At 51.0% G+C, this 12,664-nt stretch overlaps 2 protein-coding genes across 3 annotated transcripts in view; one reads left to right on the top strand and one right to left on the bottom strand.

Annotated features, from left to right (window-relative positions):
• LOC112398413 (basic salivary proline-rich protein 2-like) overlaps positions 1-7,436 on the bottom strand; it is a 9,175-nt gene extending 1,739 nt beyond the window's left edge. Inside the window, exon 1 of the mRNA XM_024742932.1 lies at positions 6,107-7,436. Coding sequence (XP_024598700.1) covers positions 6,259-6,975 — 717 coding nt within the window. The 5' untranslated portion in view covers positions 6,976-7,436 and the 3' untranslated portion in view covers positions 6,107-6,258. The remainder of the gene's footprint in view (positions 1-6,106) is intronic.
• CHD6 (chromodomain helicase DNA binding protein 6) overlaps positions 1-11,978 on the top strand; it is a 208,879-nt gene extending 196,901 nt beyond the window's left edge. For both annotated transcript variants that reach the window (XM_024742930.1, XM_024742931.1), the window contains 4 exons: positions 354-806; positions 2,429-2,623; positions 3,581-3,700; positions 8,778-11,978. In XM_024742930.1, the coding sequence (XP_024598698.1) occupies positions 354-806; positions 2,429-2,623; positions 3,581-3,700; positions 8,778-9,674 (1,665 nt within the window). In that variant the 3' untranslated portion in view covers positions 9,675-11,978. The remainder of the gene's footprint in view (positions 1-353; positions 807-2,428; positions 2,624-3,580; positions 3,701-8,777) is intronic.
• The last annotated feature ends 686 nt before the right edge of the window (positions 11,979-12,664 follow it).

The following is a 12,664-nucleotide window of genomic DNA, read 5'->3' as shown; positions in this document are numbered from 1 at the left end:
GGTTTTTTTTTTTTTTTTTTTTTTTTTACTTCCCAGTTGATTCTGATGTACAGCTGAGGCTGAGATTCCCTAAACTATGATCTTGCAATTCCAGGTGTATAGTTCATGGACTAGCAGCTTTCACAGCATCTGGGAACTTGTTAGAAATGCAGAGAATCTCAGGCCCGCTGAGGTTGAATCGGCATTCTAACAAGCTGTCCAGGTGATTTAGTAGTAAAGTTTGAGAAGGTTTGAGTTAGAAGTAGTTCTGAGAAGGTGATTACTAGCCCCAAGGAAATGGGGCCTAGAAAGAGCTGGCATTCAGCCACAGAGGTGGCGTTCAAACCTCTCTTGCCACATGTGTGTGTTCGCAGGAGAGCTTCTTGGCTTCGGTATTCACAAAGGAGGAACAGAAGCACAGGCGTCCTTATGAGTTCGAGGTGGAGAGGGACGCAAAGACCCGGGGCCTGGAGCAGTTCCCCGCCACCCACGGGCACCCCCCTATCGTCCTCAACGGCTGGCACGGAGAGTCAGCGATAGACCTCTCCTGCCCATCGGAGGGGTCCCCGGGGGCCACATCCCCTTTCCCAGTGAGCGCCAGCACCCCTAAGATTGGGGCTATCGGTTCACTTCAAGGAGCCCTTGGCATGGACTTGTCTGGGATTCTGCAAGCCGGCCTGATCCATCCAGTGACTGGACAGATCGTCAACGGAAGCCTCAGGAGAGATGACGCTGCCACCAGGAGGCGGAGAGGGAGGCGGAAGCATGTAGACGGAGGCGTGGACCTCATCTTTCTGAAGGAGCCGACACTCCAGGCGGGGATCTTGGTGGGTATATGAGCCACTAAGTACAAACATTGACCTCTGTACACTGAGCAACAAACCCTTCTTCCTCAGACACAACACTTTTTGATTATGGATCTTTTATCCCTATTTCAATTGTCCTGCTTATCTTCTCGTCATCAGTTGCTCCCAGTCTCTTTTAGAAATAGGTATTAGTCCATCGAGGGCCCTTAACCTGCATGCAACCTGGAAAAACGAACCAGGAGGTCTCACCATTTCACACAGTAACAGCCCAGCCTCCAGTGTCTCGGAGCCACTGGTGATCCAAAGAGTAAAGCAGAAGCAGGGCTGTGTTTGCAACAACGTTGTTCCAGGTCAGTGGGCTTTCCAGGAGCTGGGATTTGGGAGTCAGGACGTCCTGAACATTAATCCTGGCTCTGCTGCTTGACCTGCTGGCCACCTTGAGCCTCCCCCCCCTTTGCTCCTCTATAAAGAGGGGGCTGCAGCTTCTACCACAAAGGGTCGCTGTGAGGCTTCCTGAGGTCACACTAAGGTGTTCTCAGCTCAGAGATCCTTGTAAACAACAGAAGAGGGCAGAAACTGCACACCTGGTCCAGAGGAGTCCCCTCAGACTTTGTTTAGTGTGTCGAAGACCACTGACTTCTCTCTTTGTATTCTGATTTTTCCCATTTATTGAATTTTGAGCTCCGAAACAGGAATCACGTTTCATGTTTTCTTACTTGAAAAGGAGTAATAATGAACAGTACTTATTGAGTGCCTTTGCCAGGCACTGCATTCAGGGTTTTACATGATTGTTCTGTGTGATTTTCACAAAAACCCTGTGAAGGTGTCGTTACTATTCCCATTTTGGAGATGAGCAAACTGAGGCTTACAAGCATTAAATAATTTGCCCAAGATTATCCAGGTGGTAAATGGCAGATCAGGGAACCAAACCAAGGACTTGGTTCTCTAGAGCCAGAGAGCTCCGCTGTATCGCTTGGTATATGTTTCCCTCTTAGACTTTCTATGTAATTTGGGAAGCTGAAATGGCAGGTTCTCGCCCTGTCCAATCCTCCAAGTCTATAAGAAGGTTGTCTCATTTTTTAGAGGTGCAAAGCCAGTTTTCCTATAATGATTGTAGAATTCCAATGGTGAAACCTTTTTCCTTGGCCTCAGAGTATTTTGAAAAATTTATTATGCAGATATTTATTCAGCACTGACATTGTACTTTATCAGCAGACCCCACATAGGCATTGGGGATACAGAGATGAGTAAGACAGGCTTTGGCAGTGCTGAGAGAGAACTAGGTAAGGCAGCTGCAGCGTGGTACTTTCCGTTGTGGGAAAACCTGTGACGAGTGCTACGGGGGAGAGGAGCGGGGTGGCCAGTGTCGCCGGGACTGTCAGTGATGGTGACAAAGGCGGCAAGAGGGAACCTGAGCAGACAGGACGGTACGGAAGTCTACCGCGGAGACGAGAGGGGAGAGGAGCCGTCGGGTGGAGGGAACGCCCAACACGTCAGAGCTTCTGTGGGGGCTTCGTAGTCAGGCACAGGCAGAGTCATGTTCTGGTGGGAAGATGCAAACAGCACCATATGTGTTTTCCTTTGAGAAACTAGTTTTCATTCTGTCGTGATGAACTGCACGTACTTGTCTTCCCTTTGTCCAGGAGGTCCACGAAGACCCAGGGCCGGCCCCCCTGAGCACCTCACACCCTTCTGAAGGGCCAGTGCCTGCCACTTCGACCCCGGAGCCGGCCCCGGTAGCCGGCAGCCAGCCCGAGAAAGCCATTCCCAGCAAGAGCCTGCTGGACTGGCTGCGGCAGCAGGCAGACTGCCCCCTCGAGGTCCCTGGCTTTGGCGCGGTGAGTGTGTGTCGGTGCCGTCTCTGACGCGAAGATGCTGGGGGGGGGGCCAGGAGGACCAGGAAGCCTGAGAGAAGTCGGTGTCCACTGAGGACATCATTGTAAAGTGGAGAAAAACAGTTTAAATTCTGGTTACGTTTTCCAGTAACAGAAATTACAGCCCAGATCAGAATGCCATGCCGGAAAGTAGACGTGAAAATCTTACGAGGACAGAACTTGCCCAAGCTCAGCCCTCCCTTCCCCCAAATGATCACATTCATGAGCTCACAGAGAATCCTTTCGGTTGCATAAGCGCTGCCACTTTGTGGAAATGTTCCTGTGTATTCTTTTCAAGTTACTGCATCGCCACTTTGAGCTGATGGGTTAGTTGCAGTTACTGCTCGGGAACTTTTCCTCAGTTCCTCTTACTGCCTCTGCCCTCAGTCCTCCACACTAAGAATCTGGAGGAGAGGGCTCCTGAGCGCCGGAATCTTCTCTTGGTTTTTCTGTTTCTCATTTGCTCGTCAACCCCACCACCACCTTTGTCCTGGGTACATCTCATTAGTAAGACGTGGCAGGAGAAAGCTCCCAAGGAAAGGAGAAGGATGCATTCACAGATGCACACCCTCCAGAGACAGACGAAGCCCGCCAAGTAGGGAGCAGTGAAGAGAGAATCCGAGACAGTGATCAGGGGGAAAGCGGAGCCCTGGGAAACTGGTGGGTCAGCCAGGTGCTCTGGTCTGGAGGGCCAGGAGGCGCCCACAGGAGACTTGTCTTCCGGCTTTGCTGCAGGAACACTGTGGCTTCGAGGACAGAGCCTGGCTGAGGGCCAAGGGGCTGTTCCTTCAGCCTAACCTGACGGGTCCTGTGCAGAGGGCCATGAGCGAGAAAATAGCAAAACCAGCTGAGAGGCACCACCCTCATCAGAAGAATCTGTGGCAGAATGTTTTGTAATGTTGGTTTCCATTTACCTCCTAGAATTTTTCAGACAAACCCAAGCAGAGGAGGCCACGCTGTAAGGATACTGGAAAATTAGACGTCAACTCCCTGAGTGGGGAAGAGAGGGTTCCTGCCGTCCCCAAGGAGCCAGGCCTGAGGGTAAGGAATACGGACCTCGCGGTGGAGCCCGGCCTTACAGACTCAGAGAGAAAGCTCCAGCAGCGGAAGGCGGTAGCCAGGCGACCTTACCAGGGGACCAGGAGCTCCACGGGAGGTTGCTAAGCAGTGATAAGTGGTGTTGGGGTGTTTTCACCAGCAGCATGGCCTCCGTGGTCGTTTGTTTTCAACCTTGACCTCCGAAACTTTTGGCTTAAGTCTGTACTTAAACCATTCCCAAAACCTGATTCCCAACCCGCTCACCCTGTCCCGTGCTCCCCCCACCACCCCCATTTTAGACAGTTCAGGGAAAAATACCTGTTAACCCTTATCAGGAGTCTGTTTCCAGTGTTTAACGAACTTCATTACTGGAAATTTTCATTTTCCAATCAAAGTTTTTCTGGCTACCATTTAAGACATTTCCTCCTATTCCGTCCTGGCTGGCAATGAAAAACAGCTGACTCCAAGCATTGCCCTCTTCCTATTATAGAATCATGAGCCTGGAAGCGACTTCAAAGCCATCTGCAGATGCTTGTAGTGGAATGAGTCTGAGTTAATTATCGTTTACAGATGAGTACAAATTTGGAATAGAAAACTCGTAACCTCCAGGGGGCGATAACATTTCAACCTGAAAATGTGTTGAGCTTGGGCAAATGATACACAAATGTGCTTTTAACCTCCTCGTGGGGCTCTGCCCTCCCCGGGTTGTCCTCTGAACTGGCAGGCTCTCCTGAACGCCTTCCTTAGTGCTCTGCCAGCTACGGCTTTCCTGGGTATGAATTCCCTTCTTAGGGGGATTTCCTGGATGCCATTTCTTTTTTTAATTCCAAGAGACCACCCACCCTAGTCATTTCCTGCTCGTTAATGTTCCCAAGGAGCTTGTTCCTGATTTGGTCGCCTGGAGGGTCACTCCTCCAGCAGCCCGACAAACACTGCCCTCGCTCATCCCCACAGGCTGCCGTGGCCACCGGGGAGGAAGGCTGGGGCCCACTGCTTGTTAGAAGGTTTGTCGCGTTGGAAAAGCTGCCCTTTGCTCCCCTCTCTTGCTTTATCCTGGGGAACCCACACCTTAGACCCGCTCGTGCTGTACAGACTGATTCCACATCGGTTCTCATCCCTCTGTCTCGCTCGGCCCCTCGCTCTCCTTTTGTCAGGAGACAACCCCAGTCCTTACTTGGTGGAGTCTCTGACCTCTTGGTTTAAGGACGTGGTTTCCCCCTTGACTTTCTCATTTCTTTCTACATGTCTAACAATTTCCCTCACGTTCTCTGGAAATTAACGTTCATCATTCCCCTGCAGGCGCTGACCCCCTGCCAGAAAACTCATTTCTGAGCTGTCCTTACGAGCCAGCCTCTTACCAGAGGTGTGCTTTCCCTCCTTTGTTAAATGAACTCAGGCCCTGCCTCGGGGTCCTTTGCCTGCAGTAAGGCCTGAACAGAAAGCACGCGTCTGCCTGGTCCTTGGGACCGGAGCCTCTGGGGTGTGCTGCACTCTGTGTCCGTCCCCTAGACACCTTACCATTTCTCCTAGAAACACATTCAGATCCTGCAAGGAACTTCTTCCTGCCTTTAGCCTTTTCTGCCGAGTGTGCAGCCAAGCCCCACAGACAGCATCACACAGGCTGCGGTCAGGCCGCGGAACTCAGCTTTAAGAATGCCCCCTGGGGGACTTCCGTGGTGGCCCAGTGGTAAAGAATCTGTCCTGCAATGCAGGGGACCGGGTTCGATCCCTGGTCGGGGAACTAAGATCCCACGTGCCACAGGGCAACTAAGCCCATGCGCTACAACTACTGAGGCCATGTGCCTCAAACTATAGAACCCATGTGCCCTGGAGCCCATGCACCACAATTAGAGAGAGAAAACCCACACGCCACAACTAGAGAGAAGCCCGAGCGCTGCAACTAGGGAGAAACCCGAGCACCGCAACGAAGATCCCACGTGCTGCAACTAAAGATCCGATACAGCCAAAAAAAAAACAGGATGCCCGCCCGGCACATAGTGGTCGCTCATCATTAAATGTGTGCGCACACGCACATGGCTCTTCTTTTATATGTGAAGCTGTGTTTGTTTGACATACGTGTGTGTAGTGGGGGTTCTTTTTGCTTGTTTCTCGCTGAGCCATTTGACAGTAAATTGCAGAGATGCCGTGTCACCCCTAAATACTTAAGCAGGTGTCTCCTGAGAATGTTTTCCCCCATCACTATTACCACCATCACACACGTTATTATTAGTAATATGTTGTAGCTAGCCCATATTCTGATTACCCCACTTGTCCCAGAAATGTCTTTCAGGGCTAGTTTCTGTTTTGCTTTGTTTTGTTTTCAGGACTTTTAAACCAGGGTCCTCATACTGCGTTTGGTTGTTAGGCCTCTTTCCACTCAGGGAATGTCTGTCGGCCGAGCCTACTCACCTTCCTGGGAGGAGTAAGCAGGTTTTGGTCACCACCCCCTTCTCTGCCTCCGCCCAGGAGTTAAGTTTTAGAGCTGGAACACGCAGGCTTTGGAATAAATGCTGCTGTGTATTGGTGAAGAAAGATGTTCTAGGGTCGGAGCGCCTGTGCGGTCATCCACGCCTGCAGCGTTGCTGAGCGTCTGCCCCTTCTTGTCTGCCTCTCCTTGCCCTCCCCACAGCCTCCCCAGGAAGAGGAAGCAGGTCAGTTCCCAGGCTGTAATTACCAAGAAGGAGAGCTGCCAAAGCCCGCCTTGCCCGCGGTGTGTGGTCGCCAAGCTGCTGGGAGGGGTGTCGGCCCTGGGTGGGCAGCCACGGGCTGGCTAGGGTGATGCTTGCACCGCAGGAAGAGGCGGGGCCGACTCCCTCTGCCGGCTCGCCTCGCCGTGCAGGGGATGAAGCATTGTCCTCCTCAGCCGGGCCTTCCTGCGGCTGCTCCCCCTGCGGCTGCTCCCCCTGCGGCTGCTCCCCCTGCGGCTGCTCCCCCTGCGGCTGCTCCCCCCGCGGCTGCTCCCCCTGCGGCTGCTCCCCCGCTCTGAAGGTGGGCAGGCAGCCAGCCTGGGCCTTCTGGGCAGGTTCCCGGTTCTGAAAGGGCCCAGCGTTGTCTATACCAGTGGTTCCCAGCAAGGGTGGGGACATCCTGGTACCTGAGGAGTGCGACTTGAACTTGGTGAGCAAGGCCACGGGGTCCAAAGGTCCTGCAGGATGCAGGTCGCCCGAAGTGAGCTCTCCAGCCCCAGATGCCCTGATGAGCTCAAAGTAAAGCATGTTGAAGAACGTCTGCTTTACATACAGCAGATTGTTTGAAAAGAAGGTGGGAGCGTTATTCATCAAGTTCGAGGTTCCTTTTCTTCCCAACAGAAAGGCTTCTAAGATTGAACAGGCCCTCCCACTGGAGAGTAATGAGGAGGGTGAGGATGAGCATTTGGGAGTATAAAGGGAAAAGACACAGCTGGGACTTTCCCCTGTCTCTCGGCTGTGGCTGGGCTACAGGGAACAGGTCTTGGAAAGCCTGTTAGTCGAGTGGTGGTTACTGTGGCCAGGCCCTGGGCTGAGATGGGCTTCCCAGCAGGGGCCTGAGGCTGTGGTCTCTCCAGAATGAGGCAATCTGCACTGATGGGCTCAAGATAGACCAGTGAGAAATGATACTTTTAGCCTGGCTCCATCCATCACATCCAACCGTCTCTCTTTAGAGACAGGAACCAGCAGGAATAGCTCCCCAGGCATCATCCCCAGACCCAAGCAGCAGCTGAGGACAAACCAGCTTTCAAAGTGCCGGTGGCTGGTCACTTGTGAGAATCAGGTGGGCTAGGGCCACAGGGCCTGGGTTCTTGCTGCCTCTGTCGCACACCAACTGTGCCCTGGGGGCAAATCCTGCCCTTCTTGATTTGTGAGAAAGAAAGGTGACTGAACACAGCGGTTCCAGAGGTTTCTCCCTCTTCTACTTTTCTTTTTTTTTTTTTTGGCCACGCTGTGCGGCTTGTGGGATCTTCATTCCTTCTCAACCAGGGATCAAACCCAGGCCCTCGGCAGTGAAAGTGCAGAGTCCCAACCACTGGATTGCCAGGGAATTCCCTCTTCTGCTTTTCTAAACCAAGGCCTTTTGAGAAGACTTTTCTCCTCAAACAAAGTTCACCATCATAAAGCTTTTTGTCCATGATGACCTGGTTTTTCTTTAATATTCTTTGGGAAATTCTTCGAAGGACAAATACAAGACCTCAAAAACAGCATTTTTCCTGGGGACTTGGGAACATTCAAGTGCACATTTTTCACGTGTGTATGAACCTCTGAACTCCCTATAAAATTGCTGTAACAGTAGTAGCGGCTCGTAGGGTGGGCATGGTGATGAATTGAGATCCTACACACAGAGCCCCAGGGCAGATGCTTGTTTCGTGTTACCGCCAAAAAGAGCAGAGAGCCGAGTGCCCTGCCGCTCTTCCGTATCACCACCCCCTTCGTTAGCACCTCCGACGGCCAGTTTCCCTCACTGCTGTGACTGCCTTTTAAGCAGAGACCTGTGGCATCTTCTGAGGATCTGACTTAGGTGCCATTGTCCTCTCTCCCCCCACAGCTGGGGGCTTAGGTCAGGACTGAGATCTTCCTGCTCCCAAGCCCCATCCTCCTGCCCTGCTTTGTGGCTTCAGTTAAAAACCGCCCTGTGTCAGGAGGGAGGCGAATGTGGGGTCTGGCCGAGGGGTCTCAGCCGCAGGTCCCGACTGCCAGCCTCGGCAGCACACACGCTCAGATCAGGGTGAAGCAGAGAAGACTGGCACAGCCCTGTGCAAGGATGACACGGAAACTCATGAAGTTGTCCTTTTTTGTATTTTACACATGAAACTACTGTAATATTATGTCACTTATCCCTCGATAAAAAAAAAGTCTCGACTAAAACTTGAGGTCTCTGGCTGGTTCCAGCTCCCAGTGCTCCGGCAGCCACTCCGCAGGGCGGGTGCCCCTCTACCGTGAGCACAGTGGAAGCGGCTCGGTGGTTTCAGGCTCTCAGCCTCAAGGGAGGCACAGAGCTGTGCAGCTCAGGGTGGGCAGGCGGACAGGAAAGGCTGGTGAGGAGCCCCCAGCTGCTCACCCGCCATCCAGTAACCTTCAGCATCTTGTGTCTCTTCGTCCTTTTTCAGGGGTTTCTCCCGGAAAACAAGTTCAATCACACCCTTCCTGAGCCTGTTCTCCGAGACTCAGGCCCCCGCCGGAGGGGCAGGCGGCCCCGGAGCGAGCTCCTAAAGGCTCCCGCCCTCGTGGCGGACTCCCCCTCCGGGATGGGGCCTCTCTTCATGAACGGCCTGATCGCCGGGATGGACCTGGTTGGACTTCAGAACATGAGAAACATGCCCAGCATCCCCCTCACGGGGCTGGTGGGGTTCCCGGCCAGCTTTGCAGCAATGCCCACGGGCGAAGAGGTCAAGAGCACGTTGAGCATGCTGCCCATGGTGCTGCCGGGGATGGCCGCCGTGCCCCAGATGTTTGGGGTCGGGGGGCTCCTCAATGCCCCCATGACCACCACCTGCGCCTCGGCTGTGCCAGCGCCTTTGTCAAGCACAACGAAGAGTGGCACGTCGGCGGCTGAAAAGACTGCAGAAGACCAGCCCAGCGGCCGTGATGTCAAAACGGACACGTCAGCCGAAGACAAGCCCGGTCCTAGTCCATTTTCCAATCAGGCCGAACCTCCAATAACTACGAGTAGTCCTGTGGCTTTTAACCCGTTTCTTATCCCAGGAGTGTCCCCCGGACTCATTTACCCATCCATGTTTGTCTCCCCCGGCATGGGCATGGCTCTGCCGGCCATGCAGCAGGCCAGACACTCAGAAATAGTAGGTCTGGAGAGCCAGAAGAGGATGAGGAAGAAAACAAAAGGGGACAACCCGGACCCCAGCCCAGAGCCTGCACCCGGGTTGGAGAGGGAGCCGGGCGGTGCCCAGAGCTGCCCCGAATCCAGGGCCCCCGCGCCTCCAGAGAGAGGACACGTAGCACAGGCCGGCGAAGGGGGCCCCCAAGACTCTAACAGTGTCACCAATTAGGACTTTTTCATTGAAGAAATTCTTATGACTTGTAAGTTTCTTATCCCATCAAGGTTTGTTACTTCCCTCACACTTCACTGTCATAAGAACCTGTGTTTCCATAAGTACTATTACCTACCTGATTTCCTGTCTGAGAAGTATGGTAACAGATGTTAATAGTCACAGGGTCTTGCCACGTCATCAGCTAAGTGTCGTTGACCTAGTGTAGGAGGCGCAGAATCCTCACTCCGTTACCCAGTCGTTCATTCCAGCAATCGTAGTTAGTGCAGACGTGGGGACACGCCCTGCCCCCTTCTCTTCCAAGTTTCCCACTTATTTGAGGAGGAAAAATGGCAAAGGAAAACCGTCTAGGGATTTACCAGTGAAGAAGGGCCGAAGGAGAGGCAGAGAGCAGCTCTTTTTACCATGAGCTGTGCTGAATGGGAAGAATGTGTTGGGGAACCAAAAAGCACAGAGGAAGAAGTGCTGGTGCATATTTTTTAGTTAAAATATTTCCCAGTTTTATCATGATTACTAAACGAGTAGGATAGGCAGAAGTATATAATTAATGGTTGAAACCACGTATGTTCATTTCTTTCTAAAACAGAAACCTTACTGGTAGTAACACCTTTGTGGGTTTTCAGGCACCTGCAGCAAGAAGAAATACCGATGGGGCATTACTTGATACACACGCATCCCCCCTCTCCCAAGTTAGCAGGGGGTTCTCAGTACGAGAGAGCTGTACACACCTTGAGCCGTTGCCGGCGACGATGGGGGTGGAGGACTGCACGACTGGCTGTGACCCCGCCGAGGCCTCTTAGGGACTGCTCTGGCCACTGCCAGGCCTCCTGGCTCCTAACTTCACGCTCCCCTTCGCCAAGAATCAGGCTCTTTCTGGAGCCTGCAAAGCAAACAGTCCCTCAACACTCTTAGACTCGCCAGGGTTTGAGGTTTGTACCACCTCTTGGAATGCGACTGTGAAAAGTTTTTTTCTTCTCTCCAGATTTTTCTCTACTCGGTTTATATTTTACAGTCGGACCCAGATCCCAAAGCATCACTTCAGTGGAGACCGTGTTGCAAATTAACATTATTCCCCCTTCTTCCTCAGCTGCCCAGGCCAGGCCCGGAAGAACCCGCCGGCCCCAGCAACCCTCACCTGCTTTCCTTCGTCCTCCCACGTGGTCCCTCCCTTCTGATGGTGTCACTTTTCACCCACAGTTCACACTCTTGAGACTTGAAAGAAGCTCATGGTTCAATCCCCAGGGGCACAGGGCTGTGCAGGACCGTCAGAAATGTTGGAAGTGTTACTAGTACCAGTTTCACCTTTTGTTGTCACAATTTACTGTATTTTTTACTTTTTCTGTTACAGTTTTGCTATAATTTATCAGAAGGTCCAAAAATTTGACATAACTATTTCAGTTTGCATTATTTATTTATGATGCTTTTGTCATTGTCTTTTATACATTTGGGATTATAAATTATGTAAATGTCAAAATGAGCATCTCAAAGAAGTCTGTTAAATCGTGGCCGGAAAAAAAAAAAAAATCAATCAGCTGTATTTTCAAAAATTGGAGTCCCAGTTTTATGAATCAGAGTTATAAATCAGAAATTCTATAAACTGATCATATAAGAAGAATCCAGTAATTGAACAAATGCTATTTAATGACATCTTTGTAGCATAGATGATCTCTAATGCTGACAACAGATTTCTTAGAAATGCTGCTCTCTCTATTTAACTAACATTTTGTTCAGTTTTGCCTCCAGTGGAAGCAGAAGAGGTTTTTTCAGCTGTTAAATCCTGAAAATCAATATAATTTATTTATGTAAAAAAAAAAAATCACTCAATTGATATATTTTTTGAACCTTTTAAGTACTAATTTTCTTTTTATCAAGTAGAAAAAAAACTGTATTTGCCCTAAATCCTTAAAATACAAATGCTATAAAAATTCATGTATCTTGAAAGCCTTACTGCAAATGAGTATTATAGACATCCAGCAGAGCCTGGGTTTTCTTTGTTGTCGTTGTTTTGTATGGAAAAGCTGCTTTCCCCAGGTTCCACTTAGAGCCTACAGTAGGTCACAGGGTTCAATATGGATTTGATTTAAAAACCCACCAGCATGCTAAATCCCGTGTTATAGCTTATCGAACCTGTATGTTAACTCTCTGGGTGTTTAGGCTTCTCTTTGACTGTTATTGTGTCCCTGTTTGCAAAATGAAAATGACACTCTGTGGATTATTTGCTCTGTAAGGCATAAGTGCTTCTTATGATTATTTTGACGTTTCCAAGAGCAAAAGCCAAATTTAAACTCTCTTCAGCAAACTTGAGCCTTTTCATCTAATTCCATGTCACTCACAGCCATAACCTTCCTGGATCATTCTTCACCCCATGTCTTACATAATAAATTGTCTGTGGTCTTGATCCTGGATTTAAAAAAAAAAAGTTTAAAAGTCAAATTTGTATTTGAGGACTTCAGTGGCACTTGGATGTCTCTTGCTGCCTGGGCATTTTTATGAATGCATCATATGCACACAGGAATCCACTGTCTTTCCTAGGTGCCCAGTTTATGCCGGGCACCCTGTTGGGGGCTTGTTAAATATCATTCATGAGGGTTGGCTTGATTTATCTCTTGAGCTACCAGAACACCCAGTTAAAACAGATGCCATAGAAGGGGGTGCAGCACCGCACCTGCTCCCCAGACTTGGGGCCTGAACGCTCGCAGCTGATGCCTCCACTCTCTTAAGCCCCATTTCATGGGCCCCACCTCAGGTCACACACCTGGGGCTTCAAGAGGGAACCTCTGTGGGCTGGAACAGGCCCCAAAACACAGAAATGCCTCTCAGTAGCTGAAGTTCTTGCGGCTTGTTAAGAACTTCGTGATCCTTAGCGTTGGGTAGCTGTGTCAGAAGTTATCAGTGAGGCTGGCAGGGAAGTGCCAAAGTCTCGGTGAGGCTGAGCCTGAGGAGCCCCACCAGCCTCACCCTTGCTGGGTCTCTTGCTGGTACCAACAGGT

This window comes from Neophocaena asiaeorientalis, unplaced genomic scaffold (assembly GCF_003031525.2).
Source record: "Neophocaena asiaeorientalis asiaeorientalis breed wild unplaced genomic scaffold, Neophocaena_asiaeorientalis_V1.1 scaffold82, whole genome shotgun sequence".
NCBI lineage: Eukaryota > Metazoa > Chordata > Mammalia > Artiodactyla > Phocoenidae > Neophocaena > Neophocaena asiaeorientalis.
This window is presented reverse-complemented; position numbering and strand designations above follow the sequence as displayed.